The following is a 21,276-nucleotide window of genomic DNA, read 5'->3' as shown; positions in this document are numbered from 1 at the left end:
TAATTTTCACTGTTTGTTTAAATTTCTATTATAAGACTCACACATTTTTCGAAACAAAACTTACGAATCCAATTTGAATTGCCCAAGCAAAAGTCCTGAACGAACTTAAAGAAAAAAATCACAGGCGAGATTTTTAAGGTAATGTTGTAAGTAAAGAATTAAGTGATTTTCAACTTTGTAGAACATGTTATTGCTCTATATGGAAACAATAAAAAGTTAACATTGTGATCTTGAGACCCATTTGGACCACTCTAATTTCAACTTGTTAAAGGAAATGTTAAAAAAATATGAAGAGACTAGCGCGAAGACAGCATATAGCTAAATCTAATAGTTTAGGTGTAATTATTGTTTTCCAGATAAATGCGGCCCTCGGACCATTGTGCATTGACGGCTATTTCTGGAAAAGTAAAACTCACCATCTGATCGTCTGTCTAGCACGTGATTGATTCATTTGGTCGACTTCCGGAAACCCTATCGATGAATTTTAGATGCAGTGCACGTGTTTCAATTGCTTTCTGATCATAATTCTCCGCACCCCTATCCCCTTCCACTAATGTAACACGTGTTCAAGGAGTTTCGAAGAATTCTAAATGCCAAACCACAAAACCAAACCTCTAGTTACGATTGGAACGAGCTTTACTTGAATTTCATAAATTGTTTCTTCTAGTGTTTGTTTTTATTCATATAGTGAGTTAGCGTTACAATTTCAAAAATAATTATTTACTTTACTCTAGACGTCGTCCCGTTCAGACCGAACCGCACTCGATTTTCTGTTTCCTATTCTTACAGTTGGTGTGTGTTTGTAAACCGTCCGTCGTCGGCTTTCGATTACCGACGCAACGAATCAAAGTCCTCCTCAAGTCGTGCTCCTCTTTCTGTGTCGCGCTTTTCTACAACATCCAATCAGGCAAATCCATATTCCACGTTTCGTTCCCATAGAGGCTAACTAATCTCACCGAATCAGCGTACAAATTAGGAATTGTAAGAAAAATATTTACATCAGAGTTCGTTTCAGCGTCCTATGTACAAAAGATCATTTCATACCCAAATATAGTCAGTAGTGTTGTCTTTCGTTCGAATCTTCGTTCTAGTTTTTTTTCTTTTTCGGGAAAGTAGCTTTGAGCAAGTACGATGTTGAAATCACAAATTAGAAAACTGGTTGTTGGCAATTGCATATCATTTAGGTCACATTTCCATTACAATCTGTCGCCGCGTTCGTTTTACATCTAAGTTGCGCTATCGATAGCTGCTTGATCCACTTCTTTCCATTGTGTTGGTTTTGGGTTTCATCTTTCATACGTGTGTAGTTTGGCAATCGGGCACCTGATCTGTTTTGAGTCTATTCCCACTTGACTTCGCCGTAGTTTTCATCAATCCCTGACATTCACGCAAATACTTAAACAATCGGGGAAATAATAACAAAAGATAAGCATTAATCCTTCATCACCATCTCACTCGAACAAATCGGACCACGTCAAGTCAATCTCATGGTGTCAATTCATCTCCAATGGGTTGCGGGTTTCTATAGTAGTAGTAGTAACAGAAGGATTTACTCCGAAATTCTCCATTATGAGAATTTTCTCCTCATTTTGTTTAATGTTTATCTCATACGTCACATATTTGTCTTCATTTGTTATACTTATTAAATGATCACAGCTGATGAATATATTTTCTGTTTTGTTTTTGTTTATTCTGCTTCTGCCATACCTTTACATCGCTTACGGACTATATGGTTTATTTTTTCTTGTTTTCTGTTTCGTTTTACAGTTTGTTCTATTTCAAGCAAGTTAATTTTCTACGAAAACTTTTGTTTTTTTTTTTGCAACTGTATGTATTCATTTCTTTGTGTTTTCTCTTTGGCGCTTGCAAACGCTACCAAATAAGTTTGCTGAACGTGTCTTTCTTTTGTCTTCTAGTATGTGTTTAAATATTGTTTTTTTTTTTTTCATTGAACTGTTATTTGTTTGAGGTGAGAAAAATATACGGGAACAATCGTAACACTACATCATTCTACTTAATTCGTATAGGTATATATGGTGAGGAGATTTTGTTTCTTTTTATTCAGTGGAAAAGTCATTCGATTCTTTGTTCAAACCAAGTGCTGTAGATTAAATTTATATCAAATACTGCTCCCAACAAATTCACTAAATATGAGAAATAGTTATGTCCGGTGTTCATGAAACTAAAGAAATGTTTTCAAAATAATGAGGTGAACCTTTTTGATTTTAAGTCCATTTGAGCTTACTGGAAGAATTTGTAATTAGATGACACGAAATGTTGCTAATTGACAAATTGAGAGATGAAATTCATGAAAAAAGAACGCGTTCTGGTGAGATTCGAACCCACGACTGCGTATTCGCTAGACCGATGCTTTAACCAACTAAGCCACAGAACAGGTAATGATTTGGCGAAATAGAAAGCCAAACTGACTCCGAAGCCACATTGTGAACACTCCTTTTTCACAAACCCATCTCTCTTAGATGGCTTAGATGCCAATCCACAACACACTCGCGTGTGTGCCCAATAACTACAAGTGAGAGCGAATTGTTTTTATGAAGCCGAGACTTACTCTCACACTCCCCATACCTAGCCATCAGCAAAACAAATTGCTTGGTGGCTAGGTTCCGGAATTTCTGTAGGGATTGCTCCTTGGATGTTTTCATAAATTTTTGCAGGGATTGCTTTAGAAAATCCTAACAAGGATTGTTTTAGGTATTCTCTTTGGCTTTCCTGCTGTAATTCATTAAGGGATTATTCCAGGAAAGGAATAAGAAAGAATATTGATTTTTTTCCGAGATTTCGAGCTTTAGGAGATGGTTTAGCAGTCTTAATGGGAATTAAAAACGAGTTGTTTAAATCTTTCCCGACGTTTTTATCCGTTTGGAATCTCTTTCAAGGATTCGAATTGTTTGACAAAAAAACAGTAACAAATCGAACCCTTGAAAAAGATCCCAAACAGATCGAAACGTCGGGAAAGATTGAAACAACTCGTTTTTAATTCCCATCCAGACTGCTAAGCCACCTCCCAACAGTCGAAATCCAATTTCAAGATTTCTTCATGCAATCCCGGATATATTAGGAATTTTTACCGGAATTTCTGATGGGATTTCTTCAAAAACTATTTCCGAGTTTTTTAGGGATTTCTTCAAAAAATGTTTCTTGGATTTCTTCTTTGATTCTTTCAGGGATTCCTGTCAAACTTCCAGCGGGGATTTCTTTTAGAATTATAAATATTTCTCCAAGAATTCATGTAGGGAATCCTCCCGACATTCCTTCAAAGAATACTGCAGGGGTTGATTTAGAAAATCTGTAGGGAAATGTTTGAAATTTAATAAGAAGCGTAGCACTGTTGTTGACCTATTCCTTCCTTGAATAACGTTACGCAATTTATGAAAAATGTCTGAGTTATCTCGACAGAGGGAGAAAGAATATTAGATATAGTTCGAGCTAATGAGAGTGCGATAGTAAAAGAAAATAGAGAAACACAGAGAAATAGGCTTTTTGATACACATAGATATCGGTAGTTAAAAATGATGCCATCTGTCAGTCATTTTCTTATTGTTTTTGAGTAGTTATCCTATCTTTCACTCATTTTAGATTCATTGCATCTATTTTATAGCTTCTATACGGATTAGATTACAACGAGAGTATTAAAGTTTATCTGCATTAACGAGATTTTTAGCCCTAGGCTAATTCAGCTCGGGACCCACGCTTTACTTTCCTTACACACCAAAAATCGATCGAGAGTTTCAGCAAAATTTTGCTGAATTTTGCCGAGCTGAAGGCTTCAGCAAAAATGTTGCTGAAATTCAGCAAAACTTTGCTGATTTGTTCAGTAAATTCTGCTGATCACCAGTAACGTTTTGCTGAAATTCAGCAATTTTTTCTGAAAGTTCAGTAAAAAAAATTGCTGGACCCTTCAGCTCGGCAGAATTTAGCAAAATATTTCTGAAAGCGTTTAGTGTGTACGAAGGAAGTACTCACATTTTACGAGTTTGTCGGGAGTGAGATTCGATCCCAGGTCCACGGCGTGATAACCACGTGCTTTAACCGTCACACCAGATCCGCTCCGCAAGTATTAAAGTTGTGCTAAAAAGTAGAGCTTGCAAAAATGATCAGATGATGTTGGGATCCAATTGAAGACTTTTTTGAGACTACACCACAGTCTTCCTTTTTTCGTGAAATCATGTTTATTTTATAGAAACTTGACTGTTGATAACAAATTTTTATGAAGATTTAAATTGTCAGACACATTGGGCGTTAACGGGTTAGTATCACACTCAGATCCGTACTGTTGTTCCGTTTTGCGCTTGATCAGTACTTGGATTGGTGCCCCATAGCACTGGGTTAACGTGTTTTTTTGCCTTTCTCGTACACCAAGGTGTACCGAAAGGCTACATGTTCACTCCAAAAATGAAATTTTGATAGAGTCCCCGGAGGGGCAAGTTTCATATACCAATCGACTCAGCTCGACGAGTTGAGATGATGTCTGTGTGTGTGTATGTGTACAAAAAAAGGTCACCTCACTTTTAGATAGTAAATATCAACCGATTTTAACGATCAACGGCTCATTCGACGCAGAATCTGGTCCCATTGTTTCCAATTGAAAATGGTTCGGATCGCTCCAGCCGTTCCGGAGTTATGGCCATTTAGGTGTTCCGGATCGGTACCCCTGGAAGGGGCCAGACATGAACATGCACCAAACCCATGCATGCGACCCATCAAACCACGGCATTTACGATTATCTAATGAACGGTGAGCAGGAAAATAGTCTCAGACCATATCTGAACCGGTAGTGTTCCGGAATCGGTTCTGGGTGTCCCGCCGGAAGTGGCCAAATATCAAATTGAACATAACTCATGCATGCGAAACATCAAACAGCGGATTTTTTCGATAATCTGATGAACGGTTAGCAGGAAAACAGTATCAGACCACATCTGAACCGGTAGTGTTCCGGAACCGCTTTCAGATGTCCCACCGGAAGTGGCCAAATATAAAAGAGTACCAAGCCCATGCATGCGACACATCAAACAGCGGCATTTTCGATAACCTGATGAACGGTTAGCAGGAAAACAATATCAAACCATATCTGAACCAGTAGTGTTCCGGAACCGGTTCCGGGGGTCCCGACGGATGTGTCCAAATAAAAAAGAGTACCTAACCCATGCATGCGATACAACAAATAACGGCTTTTCTGATAATCTGATGACTGGTTATCAAAGAAATAGGTTAGGACCACATTAGAGACAGCCGGTTGTATTCTGGAACCAGTTCCGGGTGTTGCTCCGGAAATGGCTAAATATAAAAGTGAACCAAACCCATGCATGCGACACATCAAACAGCGGCATTTTCGATAACCTGATTAACGGTTAGCAGGAAAACAGTATCAGACCATGTCTGAACCGGTAGTTGTCCGGAACCGGTTCCAGGGGTCCCGACGGATGTGGCCAAATAAAAAAGAGTACCTTACCCATGCATGCGATACAACAAAGAACGGCTTTTCTGATAACCTGATGACTGGTTATCAAAGGAATAGGTCCACATTAGGGACAGCCGGTAGTGCCGTAAGCAGTTCCGAGTGTCCCTCCGAAAGCGGCTAAATATATGCGACACAACAAAGCTAGGATTTTTGATAACCTCATGAACGTTAGCAAGCAAACAGGTTCAGACCGGTGTAAAAAATGTTTTACGCATATGGTCAAATCTCAACCGTTACGTAGTAATTGAACTTTACATGTTTTTGACTTTGCTTGTCTCAAACTGGCCATAACTTGAACATGGTCAAACTTATCGCATTTGAGAGATTATTTATTTGCAACCAAAAAAGATCTTGGAATGTATTGGTTTAAATAGATAACTAAAGCTAAAAAGCTCGAAAGTAGTGTTTTGCCTTTCTCGTACACTTAGTAAATTATATGTTCACTCAAAAAACGATTTTTCGAAAAAAAGCGCTCGGAGGATCAAGTCGCATATACCAATCAAGTCAGTTCAACGAATTAAGATTATGTCTGTATGTGTGTATGTATGTATGTATGTGCGCAAAATAAGTTCACTCACTTTTAAGGCATTTCCCATTGGCCGATTTTTCGGATTATAGCTTGAATCTAACCGGAATTGTTTGTTATCAAAAATGGTCCAGATCGGCCAAAGCGTTCCGGAGTTATGGCCATTTCAGTGATCCGGACCAGCACCGGTAAAACTGGTCGTATATAAAACTGAACTAGCCCCATCATGCGATACATCAAACTGCGGCGATTTTTGTAACCTTTAACATGGTTGACGAGTTTTGTGCGGAAATCAACACTGGAGACCAGAAGCTCTACGATGTCGGCCGAAAATTCAAGATGGCAGCCAAATGTTTAAGGGGGTGGCTCAAAATTTAATATGGCGGCTGTTTGATAGAGATTTGGGCTCTTAAAAAAAAGACAATTACACCGTCTTCGACCTTGCGGCCTCTACAGACTGAACACTACTAACATTTAACAACGGACAACACATATAACACCCAGTGGCCCAGTGAAAAATTTTCCGTTTGACGAAAAGTTTTCTCCGACTAGGGCGGGAATCGAACCCTCACTCCTAGGCTTACGAGACACCTAAACGACTGACGCCTCTAACCGCTCGGCCACGAAGCCCACAAAGCATGCTATATGGGAATATTTGATATGTGGAAGATGTCTGGACTCCTAAAATGGTGACTAGAATATCCAAGATGGCGATCTGAAATCTAAGATGGTGGCTTCAAATTCAAGATGGCGTCTGTTCAAAGAAGTTTAAGGCTCTAAAACCATGCAATATGGGTATATTTGGTATGGGAAAGATGTCCGGAGTCAAAAAATGGCGACCATAATGTACAAGATGGCGATCTAAAATCCAAGATGGCTCTAACGGCTGTTTAACCCTTATGTGGCCGACAGGGTACCCGGGTACCCAGCGCCCATTTAAAAAGCACGGTGTAGAAAAAAAGCAAAAAGTTTGTCGGACACATAACGGTTAATGAAATTTTAGGCTCTAAAACCATGCAATATTGGTATATTTGGCATGGGGAAGACTTCCAGAGTCCAAAATGGCGATCAGGATATCCAAGATGGCGATCTAAAATTTAAGATGGCGGCTCTGAATTCAAATCGCGGCTCTTTAATGGAGTTTTAGGGCCTGAAGAAATGCATTTTTGGTATATTTGGTAAGGGGAAGATGTCTGGATTCCAAAAATGGCGACTTGAATATCCAATATGTTGGTCCAAAATCAAGATGGCGGCTGTTTAATGAAGTATATTTTTCATAAAGGAAGATGCCTGGACAAAAAATGGCGACCAGAACATCTCAAATGGCAATCTTAAATCCTAAATGGCAGCTTCAAAGTCAAGATAGCGTCTTTTGCTTAAGAGTTTGAGGTTCAAACATTAAAAGCCAGATAACCGATATGATTTCTGGTATCATGAAATGGATTTCTGTTAATTGTATGAAAGTGCGATATACATCAACATTTCGCTTGAGTTTTATTGAAATGGAGTTTCGAAGGCACGAGAAAGGCGCCATCACCGCTAGGTGGATTAATTAGGGTTTTTTTTACAAAAGTTTAGTTGTCATGTTTTTTTTAATATGTTTTGATTGGTAGTTTGCAAAAAAAATCCCCTGCTTTATTCAAGTTTCCTAATCTGGTTTATGTATTTTTTCTGAACTTAAAAATAATCATTGGAAACGGGTTTAAAATCCGTGATTAATTGGGTTTTTGTTCGTGATATTTTCTAAAAATTTCCAAATACCATCGCCAGCTATTTTTTCTTCCATGAATACTACTATTCATTTTTTAAATATCATCAAGTTTTTTTTCTTTTTTTCTTTAGACGCAATTTCACCTGAATTTCTGAATATTCCAGGAACTCTCTAAAATACTTAATGATTTATTTAGAAACAAAAATTCTTCCTGGGTTTTTCCACAAATGCTTGCTATAGGTAGATTATGTAATTTTAAAAATACAAAAGTTGTTAAGGGAAAAGCGCATGATTTTTGTCAAAACTCTTGAAAAAATAATCTAGAAATTGCTTTAACAGTTCTACCATCAAACTGGTATTCAAATTTTCCAAGAAATCAGATAAAAGTCATTCAGGGAAAAAAACAACACTGGCATCTCCATTAAAAATTCTTCTGTCTCGAGTTCCATCAGAATGATTCCTAGAGTTTTTCTACGGCTGTTCGAGTCCGTATGAAGTTGATCATCAATATTAACTTCTTTTCTCGATCAGCCTAGATAGCTGTGTAGTGTCGGTAGCGATTGTCTCAATTGGCTAAGAATAACACTACGGACCGCCTGTTCCGGTGGTAAGAATCCACCAACAGGTGACCCCTAATTCATGGTGTGATGCGGCTTTATGCTTACCGTGCCTAGGAATGAATGGCTAGGGGGGTCTAATAAAAACCTAACCGCTAACGGAGCCTGTGGAGTACCAGGGCGCCCTCCACAGTATGTAGCCCTTACTGCGCTAACCGGAGCAATGGTGCAGTGGACCTTGTGTTTCTCCGAGACAATCAGCTGCCCTTCTTTAGTTTCACTTGAGGCTAAATAAGGGCGGGATTATGAAGATGTTGTTAATTAGTTTAAATTTTCACCTATATGGTTTCGCATTATGCGATTTACACAGTGTATTCTGTGTATCCTCGCCTTTGGCGTTTTCCAATCGATACCGATTTGGTTTTATTGTTGCTGTTCTTTGTTGTGCTGCTGTTGCGAAGAGTTTAATCTTACCTAGTTTGGGTAGTGGCTACGGTTAGGATAGCTCAGATCAATCTTCAGCATAAAAGAACAGCAACGATCAATCTTTGCAGACTTATGCAAAATGGTACAGCCCAAGTGGCCTTGGTACAAGAACCTTACTTTCGTAAGGGAAATTTCTATCTAGGAAACCTTGTGAACCCGGTGTTTGCCACTTTCAGTAAACATGAAATGGCAAACTCGCGTGTCATGCCTCGAGCCTGTGTGCTTGTCAACAACGCAATAGTTGCTACACTCATCTCTGAACTAACCACCAGAGATGTATGTGCTATCACAATTGATGTATCTGTTGGAAACCTCAACAGGAAATACGTCTATTGTTCTGTGTATTTACCACATGATGAACCATCCCCTACGGATGCTTTCAAACAAGTCATCGCATACTGCACTTCAAAAGGCCTTCCGCTAATTGTTGGCAGTGATGCTAATGCTCACCATATCATCTGGGGCAGCTCAGACGTTAACTTGAGAGGCTCCAGTTTGATGGAGTACTTAAGTAGTACAGATCTTGCATTACTTAACATAGGCAACCGCCCAACCTTCATGGTATCTGCTAGAGAGGAAGTGTTAGATATAACGCTTTGCTCTAGCAGAATTAGTCACGAGCTGACCAATTGGCATGTGTCAGATGAAGAATCTTTATCTGACCATCGCTATATCTTTTTTGAACATTTAAATGTTACTTCGCAAACATTGCGTTTCAGGAATCCTCGGTCAACAAACTGGGATCTTTATACTGATTTGGTTGCAGCCAAATTTCATGGATATTCACCATCCATTGACACTCCAAGTGATTTAGATGATGCCGTTGATACTACAACGACCTTCATCATGGAAGCTTTTGAAGAAGCATGCCCTCTACGGTCTGTGAAGATCACAAGAGGAACCCCTTGGTGGAACTCCGATCTGGCGAAACTCAGGAAACAATGTAGAAAGAGTTGGAACAGACGACGTTCGGCTGGTTCGGAGGCTTTCAGGTCGGCTCGCAAGGCCTACAGGAAAGCTCTCCGGTCTGCTGAACGATCCGGCTGGAAAAACCTTTGTACAAATGTTTCCAGCTTGAGTGAAGTCAGTCGGTTAAACAAAATCCTTGCGAAATCTAAGGATTTCCGGGTGAACGAACTTCGTTTGCCAAATGGCGATCTGACTTCCTCTGATGAGGAAGTTCTAGAATGCTTATTCAGCACACACTTCCCTGGATGTGTGGATATTACATCTTCGGATGATCCTGATGTCTTTTCTTGTAGTTATGATTCTTTAGCTTCGGCTCGGAGTATTGTAACTATAGAATCGATTGAGTGGGCTCTTAATAGCTTTGCTCCTTTCAAATCTCCTGGGGCAGATGGGATTTATCCTATTTTGCTTCAGAAGGGATTTGATTATTTCAAACATGTTTTGAAAAAACTACTTGTTTGCAGTTTTGCTACAGGGTATATTCCCAAATCCTGGAGGGATATTACTGTAAAGTTTATTCCGAAAGTGGGTCGTGCGTCGTATGAAGAAGCAAAGAGTTTCAGACCTATCAGTTTGACCTCTTTTCTTCTGAAATGCTTAGAACGCATTGTGGATCATCACATCCGTGATGTTCATCTGGCCAACGTGCCTCTTCATGTGAACCAACATGCCTACCAATCTGGTAAGTCCACTGTGACTCTTTTACACAAGGTTGTTTACGATATCGAGAAAGCATTCGCTCAAAAGCAATCTTGTTTGGGTGTTTTCTTAGATATCGAGGGTGCCTTTGACAACGTGCCTTTCGATGCCATATTGGAAGCCGCACGGAGTCATGGTATATCTCCAATGATTTCCAATTGGATTCACCAAATGCTCAAAAACCGATATCTCTTCTCGACATTGCGTCTAGCAGGGATTAGGAAATTGAGTGTTTGTGGATGCCCCCAAGGGGGAGTCTTATCACCGCTTTTGTGGAATCTCGTAGCAGATACGCTTTTGAGGCAACTCAATAATAGCGGTTTTCCTACTTATGGTTTTGCCGACGACTACCTAACATTGTTAGTTGGTATGTGCATCAGCACCCTTTTCGACCTGATGCAAAACGCCCTTCAGGTAGTTGAGGGTTGGTGTCGCCAATATGGCCTTTCGGTTAATCCGAGTAAAACATCTATTGTTCTTTTCACGGAAAGGCGAAACCGTAATGGCGTTCGACCTTTGCGTCTCTTTGATTCTGAAATCGATGTGACTGAACAGGTAAAGTACGTTGGAGTCATTCTTGATTCCAAGCTTTCCTGGACACCTCACATTGAGTTCAGAATCAAGAAAGCTTGTATGGCCTTCGGGCAATGCCGGCGTACTTTTGGTACAACTTGGGGTCTAAAACCCAAGTATATCAAATGGATTTACACAACTGTGGTTCGGCCAATATTGGCTTATGGATGTCTTGTGTGGTGGCATAAGGGTGAAGTGAGAACGGTCCAATCAAAATTAGGCCATCTCCAAAGGATGTGCTTAATGGCGATGTCTGGAGCGTTCTCTTCAACTCCTACGGCAGCGCTAGAAGTTCTCTTTGACGTTGCCCCACTACACATTCATCTCAAACAAGAAGCCCTTTCTTGCACTTACCGGTTACGGGTACTCGGTCTACTAGAGGAAACTCCTGTGAACCGCAGTTCAACACACACCTCGTTGTTTCCACTTTTGGTGAATTGGGACAAAATTGTCCTTGCTCCAAGTGATCTTACAATTGCTTGTAATTTTCCATATAGGACATTTTCCACGAAATTCCCTTCCCGGGAAGAGTGGACATCTGGTTATCTGGAAAGAAGTATTTCAGACGGCATCGTATGTTACACTGATGGCTCCCTTCTCGAAGGTCGAGCAGGTGCTGGTGTTTATTCTCGTGAGCTAAGGCTGTATCAGTCTTATTCACTTGGTAGACACTGTACCGTTTTTCAGGCCGAAATCTTTGCTCTTATGTGCGGAGTGCAATCAGCACTTCAGCAGCACGTAATGGGCAAAGTAATATACTTCTGTTCAGATAGCCAGGCTGCTATTAAAGCACTTGCTTCGGCCAACTCCAGGTCGAAGATAGTTATCGCTTGTCGAACTCAAATCGAGGAGCTGAATTCAGCAAACGCTGTTCACCTTGTATGGGTACCTGGTCATTCTTCCATCGCTGGAAATGAATTGGCTGATGAGTTAGCTCGCTCTGGAGCATCACATGACTTCATTGGCCCTGAGCCAGCTATTCCGATATCGAAGTGTTGGATTAAGCTTCAGATTCACACCTGGGCTGTCACTCAACACAGACAATATTGGAATAGTTTGGAGTCATGTCGTCAAACCAAATTGTATAGTGCTGAGCCATCTCTACGGGTGGCGAAGTATCTAACTAATCTGTCTAAGCAGAATTGCAGCATGCTGGTCAAAGCATTGACTGGCCACTGCCGACTCAGCTATCACATGGCGAATATTCAGCAAGCTGATTCATTTGCCTGTGATAGCTGTGAATCCGATTATGGAACTTCGTATCATTTGATATGTAACTGTCCAGTTTTCGCGCAACTGCGTCTCCGAGTATTCGGTAAACACTTATTAAGTGAAACTGACTTCAGAAACCTGAATCTTCAGGATATTCTGTTGTTCTTAACCCGCTGTGGTAAAGAGCTATAGGCTCTCTTTCGCTTTATGCGTTATTACAGTGCCCTTTTCAGGGCGCTGTTTGAACCCATTGTGGTACGCTTGTGCGTTAGTACCCTCTTCCAGGGTATTTTTCCTATTTCCCTACCTGTCCCTATCCTCATCCAAATCCTTTTTCCTTCCTTTTCCCTCAGGTAGATGATGAAATAGGCTGTTATTTTGGCGATGGCACAAATGTCCCAAATGGAGGATAACGTGCCTCTGGAGCCGGCCTTCTGATACCTGATACCTGCTATAGGTAGATTATGTAATTTTAAAAATACAAAAGTTGTTAAGGGAAAAGCGCATGATTTTTGTCAAAACTCTTGAAAAAATAATCTAGAAATTGCTTTAACAGTTCTACCATCAAACTGGTATTCAAATTTTCCAAGAAATCAGATAAAAGTCATTCAGGGAAAAAAACAACACTGGCATCTCCATTAAAAATTCTTCTGTCTCGAGTTCCATCAGAATGATTCCTAGAGTTTTTCTGTTAGATGAATTACAACATGAACTTCACTGGACATTCAGACAGGAACTTTGTTTGAAAAAGCTTACAAATTATATTCCCAAATGCAGGCAAAATGTGCAAAAAAGCGTCAAATGTTTTTTTCCTCCTAAAACAGCACAAAAAGTTCCATGGGATTCCGTATGAAACACCCCAAATGTTTTACCATATTATTTCCAGTAATTCTATAATTTGTTACAGCGCATTCTTAAATGGCATAAGAAATTTCTCTCATGAGATGCGTTCCAGAATTAAATCAAGTTGTTTCGAAAACCCTCTTGTTTCTCGAGAATTGGCCACAAGAACATTCGGAAATTATTATAACATTTCTTAGATATTTTGAGCTATTCTCAAATGAACATAAAGAGGAATTACAAGAAAATTCAGGAGGCATGAGTGAAGAAACTTCTGGAGACATTTCTGAAGATATTGCTAGATAAATTCCCAAAAAATGTTGCAATGAAATCCCGAACGAAGTTCGGAAAAAAATTTTAATTGTATGTTTGAAGGATTTTTCGAAAAATTATGTGAATAATTTTCCAATTGATTTTGTGGACGAAATTTCAAAATAGTCTCCAGAGCAATTCCCGAATGGATTTCCATCGGAATCTTTTTAGGGATTCTTGAAAGAATCTCTGGAGCCATGAATATGAGAATAAAGAATCGAAGGAGTCTCCAAAGCAATCCCCGAAGAAATCTGTGGAGGAATGCCTTCAGCAATGTTGCAAAATTTCACCTCACGAGTGCTCATCACAACTTACCGATCGTATTCTAATCGCTTGTGATTTAACTGTGGACTGCCAATCGATGACCAGATGCAAAGAGGTGGCAAAATGAGCATACGATTTTGAACACATGTGACAGTGCCGCCACTCGCGGAAAACTTTGAATAAATTTTCGAAAACATTTCTGGAGAAATAAACTTTTTTTTTATTTTTCAATTCTCAAATGAGTCACTGGAGTAGTTCCCGGTAAATCTCTGGAGAAATTTCCATACGAATCTCTGCAGAAACAAACGAAAGATTGTCTGGAGTAATTCTTTCAGCAAACTGTACATAAGACTAACTCCAGACATTTTGGAAGAATTTCTGGAATATTGAACACAGAATGTTCTTCAAAAAATCTCGAAGGAATCTGTGGATATATTTTTGAAAGAATCTCCGAAATATCTCAGGATGTAATCCTGAAAGAGCTTCTGAATCAAAATTTTAGATTTTAGAATGAATTCTCAAGATACTCTCTGGAGGACAGAATAATTAGTAATTAGTAGGAAAACTCCAAATGGAATCTAAGGATATTTTCTAAGAAAAAGCTTCCTAACAAATTTACAAAAAAATTCCTAGAAAAAAACCCCAAGGGAAAATCTGAAAAACTAAATAAAGGAATCTCTTAAGCAAGTCTCATAAAAAACTTTAAATACATTTTCAATGTCTCCGAAAATCTGAAGAAATTAATTTTATTTGAATTTTTGAAGTAATTTGTGCAGCAATTCTCAAATGAGTCACGGGAGTAATTCCCGAACATTTTCTGGCGGGAATTTCCTAAGCAATCTATCTAGAAATTCAGATGTACCCTCTAGAGAAACTTTTTTTTAGCAAATACTGGAAAAAATATCGAAGAAACATCTGAACGAATGAATTAAGGAATTAGTGGGAGACATTTTGAAGAAACTTTGAAAACATTTTGTTAGGATTTTCTAGGATAATTTTCGAAAGATTGTCTGAGAGAAATTGCGGGATTTTTCAAAATAATTATTAAAATTCTCTTTTGAGGAAAGCACGAAATTTTTTGTGGGAAAACTCCAGAAGTAGTCTAAGGATATTTTTACGAAATAGTCTTCTGAGGAATTTACAAAACAAATCTTGGAGAATTTTTTATGAAAATATCTGAAGTCTCTCACTTTGAATAAATTTTCGAAAACATTTCTGGAAAAATAAACATTTTTTTTATTCTTGAAAAAAAAACCGTGCATCGATTCTCAAATGAATCACCGGAGTAGTTCCCGAAAAATCTCAATATGAATCCCGAAAAAATTTCAATATGAATCGCTGCAGAAACAAACGAAGGAATGTCTGGAGTAATTCTTTCAGGAATCTCTACGAAAGACTTCTGGGAGTATAACTCCAGACATTTTGGAAGAATTTCTAGAGGATTGAACACAGAATGTTCCTTGAAAATTTTCGTAGGAATCTGTGGATATATTTTTGAATGAATCTCGGCAGTGTTTTTTTGAAATATTTCCTAAGAAATTTCAGCAGGTTTGAACAAAACAGTTTTGTTAATAAAATCTCGAAGGAATCCGAGAAGCAATTATTCTCTGGAGGAGTTCCTATGGGAGAAATACAAAAAATTGCATTTGAAATAAAAAAAATCCTGGAACAATATCTGGAGGAATAAATGAAGGAAACTGTGGCGAAATTCTCGAAGGAAATTAAGTACGAAGTATGGATATATTCATTGGAAAAAATTCCATAGGAATTTAAAAATGAATTCTCGAAAGAATATCTGGAGAAATGGGCGAATTTATCGCTGAAGTATTTTTTTTTTCAGAAATCTTCGAATAAATTTTCGAAAATAGGTACTCCTAGTGAAATGAAGAAAGACATTTTTAGGGAAATTCTTGAAGAAATCTTTGCTGCACATCTCAAATAAATCTTTGGAAGCTTTTCAAAAAAATCTCTGGTAGAATTACCTTAGATATTCCCACAGAAATCTTTGAAAGAATAAACGTAGGAATCTCCGGATATGTAAAAAATGAATCTGGAATATTCTGATGCAAGCGCCCTGCACATAAGGTTAATTTCTTGGACAGGTACTGGTATCACTGTTGACTTGGAGATCTAAATAACGTGTACCATGATACAAGTACATATTATATTACTGTTCTCAAAGTATATCAATCCAACTACAGTTAGTTACTGTGCACCTGCCCAGACAGAAGGCTTTGTGCAAAAGATACCGAAGAAGATTATCCCACCGACATAGACTTAAAATCGAAAAGGCGCCATCCACAAATTAAGTTACGCTCTAGGGGAAGGGCGGAAGTATCGTCGGGCGTTACGGTCGGGGTTTCATACAAAAGAGCGTTACGGAGGGGGAGAGGGGGGTTCGAAAAATGCCGATTTTAGCGTTACGTAATAAATGAATGCTGCCAAAGATCTTTTTATGACTGTTATGACTTTTATTTAACCTCCGGCTGTCACGAGCTTGACCACTGACGTGCAGCGCCACACTGAGGCCTAGTGTACCGAGCGAGCTTTCATCAACGTGTTGTTCAAAATACAACAGCGTGGCTACTGAAGTGTTAACGAACACAGCCTTAAGCGTATTCTGAGCGTATTATGTTGTCCTTGTGATAAACTCAGTAGCATTTCGTATTTTGTGGAACTACCTCTCACCAGTTGACCGTACTTAGCATGAATTTGGCGTTGTTATCGTAAGAAAGTTCTGGAATATCTGTTTGTGTGTGACAGTGTGTTCAACAGTCAATCGAATAAAAATAAATAAATCCATGATGAAATCGGTAATGAATATATATAGCTTGAATGTCTGTTCTTTGTGGTCAAGTGCAGATTGAAAAGATTTATCATTTGTGTAAAAGCTTGAGTCAAGTGTGGTTCTTCTTTGATATTGCAGTGCGACATTCGATGACTGTTATTTTCTTCTAACTTTGATGCACTTGATTGACTACATTAGTTCATGAACACCGAACCATAACTTAGCCATATTTTTCTTGGGATTTCTAATCTTGGAAACAAATTCCGTGTGAGAACTGCTGACTCAAAAGTTTGAGCCTCCAAACGTTAACACTTTAATTTAGAATCGTTGGCATTATACGTGTGAATGTAACCTAATTGATGGTGAAATAGAGGGGAAGATATCGGTTGTCATCCTAAATCCAGATGTATGTTGTGTGCCACTTCGACCAACAACGGAGGTCGATCGAATCGCCCTAAATCCTAGTTTTGTTAGTTATTATCCAAAGTTTATTTCTTGTTCTCTAAATGTGTTTTCGATTTTCCTAAAGAAATGTGTTAAGAACGATTTCGCGGAAGCTGTCAGGCCCAATCGCAGATGTAAAATTTAAATCTCAAACCGAAAAAAGTCACGTAAAACCGAAACAAAATCAAAGGTTGGAAACACATTCTCGCCTGGCAAACGAAAAATAAAACGTATGGCCTGAGTTTAACTCGTTTGATCACATTTAACTTTTGAACTAAAATCTACGCGTGTGGGAAGCTTTTCTAATGTTGGCTGCTGCTAGCAGCCGTGTGTCGACGATACAAATTGTAAACGGTCAAAGCGCTATAACCACGTGACTGCATTTGAATTCGTTTAGCTGAGGTGAGATACGGGAGCTATGACAAACTCACCACACGCGCCACATGCTCTAACGCTTCAAACGCTGGCTCCCTCCTTTATGAGCTTTTCCTGTGCGAAGCAGTCGGCCGTCAAAAGCACTGCGGCGCCATTCGATTTGGTACCGGCCGTTGTTAGCTGAAATGAGAATATATGTGAGAATTCGTTAGTTCACATGTAGATGGTCTCTGAATGTAATATCATCACAGTATCTTACCGTCAAATTATTCATCCCATAGCCGTCGAAGCCGGCACTCTTCTCCTTCGAAACGCGTCTTTGGTTGTACTTTTTGTACTTTCCGATGGCGGGCAAAACCAGCAGTAGGAGCCCCGATAACGCAATGAACATACCCGCCAGGTAGAAGGACAGATTGTAGCTCTCCATAATATCCGAAATCCAACCTAAAATGAAAAGATTTTCTTAAAATGTTTCAAAAAACATCAAAAAGTTAACCCAACTTACCAGCTAACGGTGGCCCAACGAGATTGGCCACACCCTGCACCAGAAGCAGCAATCCATAGGCATTGGTGAACCTCTCCAGTGTGATCAACTCAACGAGGATAATACTTGTGAGGGAGTAGTTGGCGGCAATGAACAACCCGAAAGCGCCGGCCAAAAAGGATAGGGCCTGAGAAATGGAGATTAAGTTTACTTAGTGATGTGATGAAGACAACATTACCAAGATGTAATGATGAAACTTACCGTGTAATCGGTGAACAGTGGCACCAAAGCGGTCACCAGTCCACACAAGCCCATACAAACCGCGTACGTGAAGTTAGCATTGACGGACTTCCGGTCGCCCATCCAGCCAAGGACGATCTGTGGAAGAAATCGAATTGATTCAATTTGATTAATTTGTCTTAAGAAATGGGTAACATTTGTAACGTGTCGTATGAGTTAAGTGGTTCATAATGATAAGCTACAACCAATTATGTTGTTCGATGATGAATAGGATCAAATTTACAATCTGTACGAGTAGAGGAAAAAAGCTTAATAATAGCAAATGTTTGGCACGGTTAAGGACAAGGTATTTGGAGTACATTGCTCAAAATTTCTAGAGCACCGTTTTTTAGAACTGTTGAACGGATTTGGATTAAAATGCATCACGCTGTTGACAACCACTGAACAATAAGCGTGATGCATTTTCATCCAAATCCGTTCAACAGTTCTAAAAAACGGTGTTCTAGAAATTTTGAGCTATGTACTCCAAATACCTTGTCCTTAAGGCTGGGTAGTGGGTATGCTGCGCAAGTCAGATCCCATTGTGATCCACTAGCCTTTTTTTTTCGGCCCAGCAACTCCTCTCCCTACCTCCTCGTGGTACTAGCCGGAAACTATGAGCAACCTTAGGGAAGATTGGGTAACCAACCTCGGTGGGAACCTTGGACATAGGCTGACAGGGAAGGGCGGTTTGCTTCGGCAAACCTGAGCGTCTGTTCTCCAGGAGGAGCGGCTCACAACAGCGTCTGATCCCCATGTTAGGGGCGGCTGATCTACGTCCGAGTGCCAGGGAAGGACTCTAAGCTCAACTGTGCACTATGGTCCTCCGGAAAGTAGAGGGTTGGTGTCAGGTCCGACGAGCCAGCCGTAAAAAACCATTGTAACGGAAAATCAGCAACAGAATAATACGGACTAAGACCAACAGCAACGACCCCAGCGAACAAAAAGGACTTGCGATTGGAACCTCGGTACGTGGAACTGCCGATCTCTCAACTTCATTGGGAGCACCCGCATACTCGCCGATCTACTGAAGCACCGCGGGTTCGGCATCGTAGCGCTACAGGAGGTGTGTTGGGCAGGATCCATGGTGCGAACGTTTAGAGGTAATCGTACCATCTACCAGAGCTGCGGCAACACACGCGAGCTGGGAACAGCTTTTATCGTGACGGGCTACATGCAGAGACGCGTGATCGATTGGTCACCGACCGACGAAAGAATGTGCAGGTTGAGGATCAAGGGCCGATTCTTCAACTTCAGTATAATAAACGTACACAGCCCACACTCCGGAAGCACTGATGATGACAAAGACACATTTTAAGCGCAGCTCGAACGCGAAAACGGCCGCTGCCCAAGCCTCGACGTCAAGATCATCATAGAAGACCTGAACGCTCAGCTAGGTCAGGAGGAGGAATCCATACCGACGATTGTTCAGTTAAGTTCAGCGCTCACCAGCAGACGAACGAAAACGGCATACGCCTCATCGATTCCGCCGGCATCAAGAACATGGCCATTCGTAGCAGCTTCTTCCAGCACAACCTCCCTTATCGTTACACCTGGAGATTACCACAGCAGACGCAATCACAAATCGACCACCTTCTTTATGATGGACGGCACTTCTCCGACATTATCGACGTCGGGGCCTATCGTGGCGCTAATATCGACTCTTATCACTACCTGGCGATGGTTAAACTGCGCCCAAAACTCTCCGTCATCAACAATGTACGGTACCGGCGACCGCCACGGTACAACCTAGAGCGACTGAAACAACCAGATGTTGCCCAGCATACGCGCAGAATCTCGAGGCCGCGTTGCCAAACGAGGGCGAGCTCGATGAGGCCCCTCTAGAGGACTGCTGGAGTACAGTGAAAGCAGTCATCAACGACGCAGCCGAGAGTACCATCGGGTACGTGGAACGGAATCGACGGAACGAATGGTGTGACGAAGAGTACCGAATGGTTTTGCAGAAGAACGCAGCGCGGGCGGTAATGCTGCAGCAAGGAACCCGTTAGAACGTGGAACGTTACAAACAGAAGCGGAACCAGCAGACCCGCCTTTTTCGGGGGAAAAAGCGCCGCCTGGAAGAAGCGGAGTGTGAAGAAATGGAACAGCTGTGCAGTTCCCAAGAAACACGGAAGCTCTATCAGAAGCTGAACGCATCCCACAATAACGGCTTCGTGCCGCGAGCCGAAATATGCAGGGATAAAGACGGAGGCCTCTTGACGGACGGACGTGAGGTGATCGAAAGGTGAAAGCAGCACTTCGATCAACACCTGAACGGCGTGGAGAACGTAAGCACGGGAGCCCACGGCAACGGAGGACGGAAATGAACCAACTTCCACGCTGAGGGAAGTTAAGGATGCCATTCACCAGCTCAAAACCAACAAAGCAGCTGGTAAGGATGGTATCGCAGCTGAACTCATCAAGATGGGCCCAGAAAAGTTGGCCACCTGTCTGCATCGGCTGATAGTCAGGATCTGGGAAACCGAACAGCTTCCGGAAGAGTGGAAGGAAGGGGTAATCTGTCCCATTCACAAGAAAGGCGACCATTTGGAATGTAAGAACTCCAGAGCAATCACCATTTAGATTACTGCCTTTAAAGTGTTATTCCAGATCTTTTTCCGCCATCTGTCATCTAAAACGAATGAGTTCGTGGGAAGTCATGAACCCGATTTCATCGACGGCCGGTCGACAATGAACCAGTTCTTCACCGTACGGCAAATCCTCCTAAAATGCCGTACTTACCAGGTACCAGTTTATCTACTTCAAGGAGACACACGACAGTATCGACCGCACAGAGGCAAAGAGCTATGGAAAATCATGGAATAAAACGGTTTTCTTGGGAAGCTGATTAGGCTACTGAACTATCCAATTCATTCGAATCTCGACGGGGACTGCAACAAGGTCACGAACTCTCATGCCTACTCTTCAACATCGCTCCGGAAGGTGTGATGCGACGAACCGGCCTCAACAGGTGGGGAACGATCTTCACAAAATCCGGTCAATTTGTGTGCTTTGCGGACGACATGGACATTATCGCCAGAACATTTGGAACGGTGGTGTAGGGTCCACTTCCGGAAGCAACTCTCGCAACGGCAAACTCCAGCTCTCCAGTTCAGTAGCTTTCTCCGGTCGTTCGGATTCACCAGACTTCCCACAGGTTCGCTGTCCGTCGTCCGCCGACGCTCCACTTTCTATCGCTATCTGTCGCTCATTCGTAACTGCTCAATTCGCACCATCTACACACTCAATGTAAACATAGAGAGTGCATGCCAGTACAA

General features: G+C 40.9%; 1 protein-coding gene across 7 annotated transcripts in view; it reads right to left on the bottom strand.

Moving 5' to 3' along the window:
- Positions 1-618: 618 nt before the first annotated feature.
- LOC109424102 (uncharacterized) overlaps positions 619-21,276 on the bottom strand; it is a 180,485-nt gene continuing 159,827 nt past the window's right edge. For all 7 annotated transcript variants that reach the window (XM_029880209.2, XM_029880211.2, XM_029880212.2 and 4 more), the window contains 4 exons: positions 17,981-18,097; positions 17,741-17,906; positions 17,495-17,679; positions 619-17,415 (listed from right to left, as the gene is read on the bottom strand). In XM_029880209.2, the coding sequence (XP_029736069.1) occupies positions 17,317-17,415; positions 17,495-17,679; positions 17,741-17,906; positions 17,981-18,097 (567 nt within the window). In that variant the 3' untranslated portion in view covers positions 619-17,316. The remainder of the gene's footprint in view (positions 17,416-17,494; positions 17,680-17,740; positions 17,907-17,980; positions 18,098-21,276) is intronic.

The sequence above is a fragment of the Aedes albopictus genome, chromosome 3 (assembly GCF_035046485.1).
Source record: "Aedes albopictus strain Foshan chromosome 3, AalbF5, whole genome shotgun sequence".
In the NCBI taxonomy this organism is placed as follows: Eukaryota; Metazoa; Arthropoda; class Insecta; order Diptera; family Culicidae; genus Aedes; species Aedes albopictus.
The sequence above is the reverse complement of the archived record's forward strand: the minus strand, read 5'-3'. Positions and strand labels throughout refer to the sequence as shown.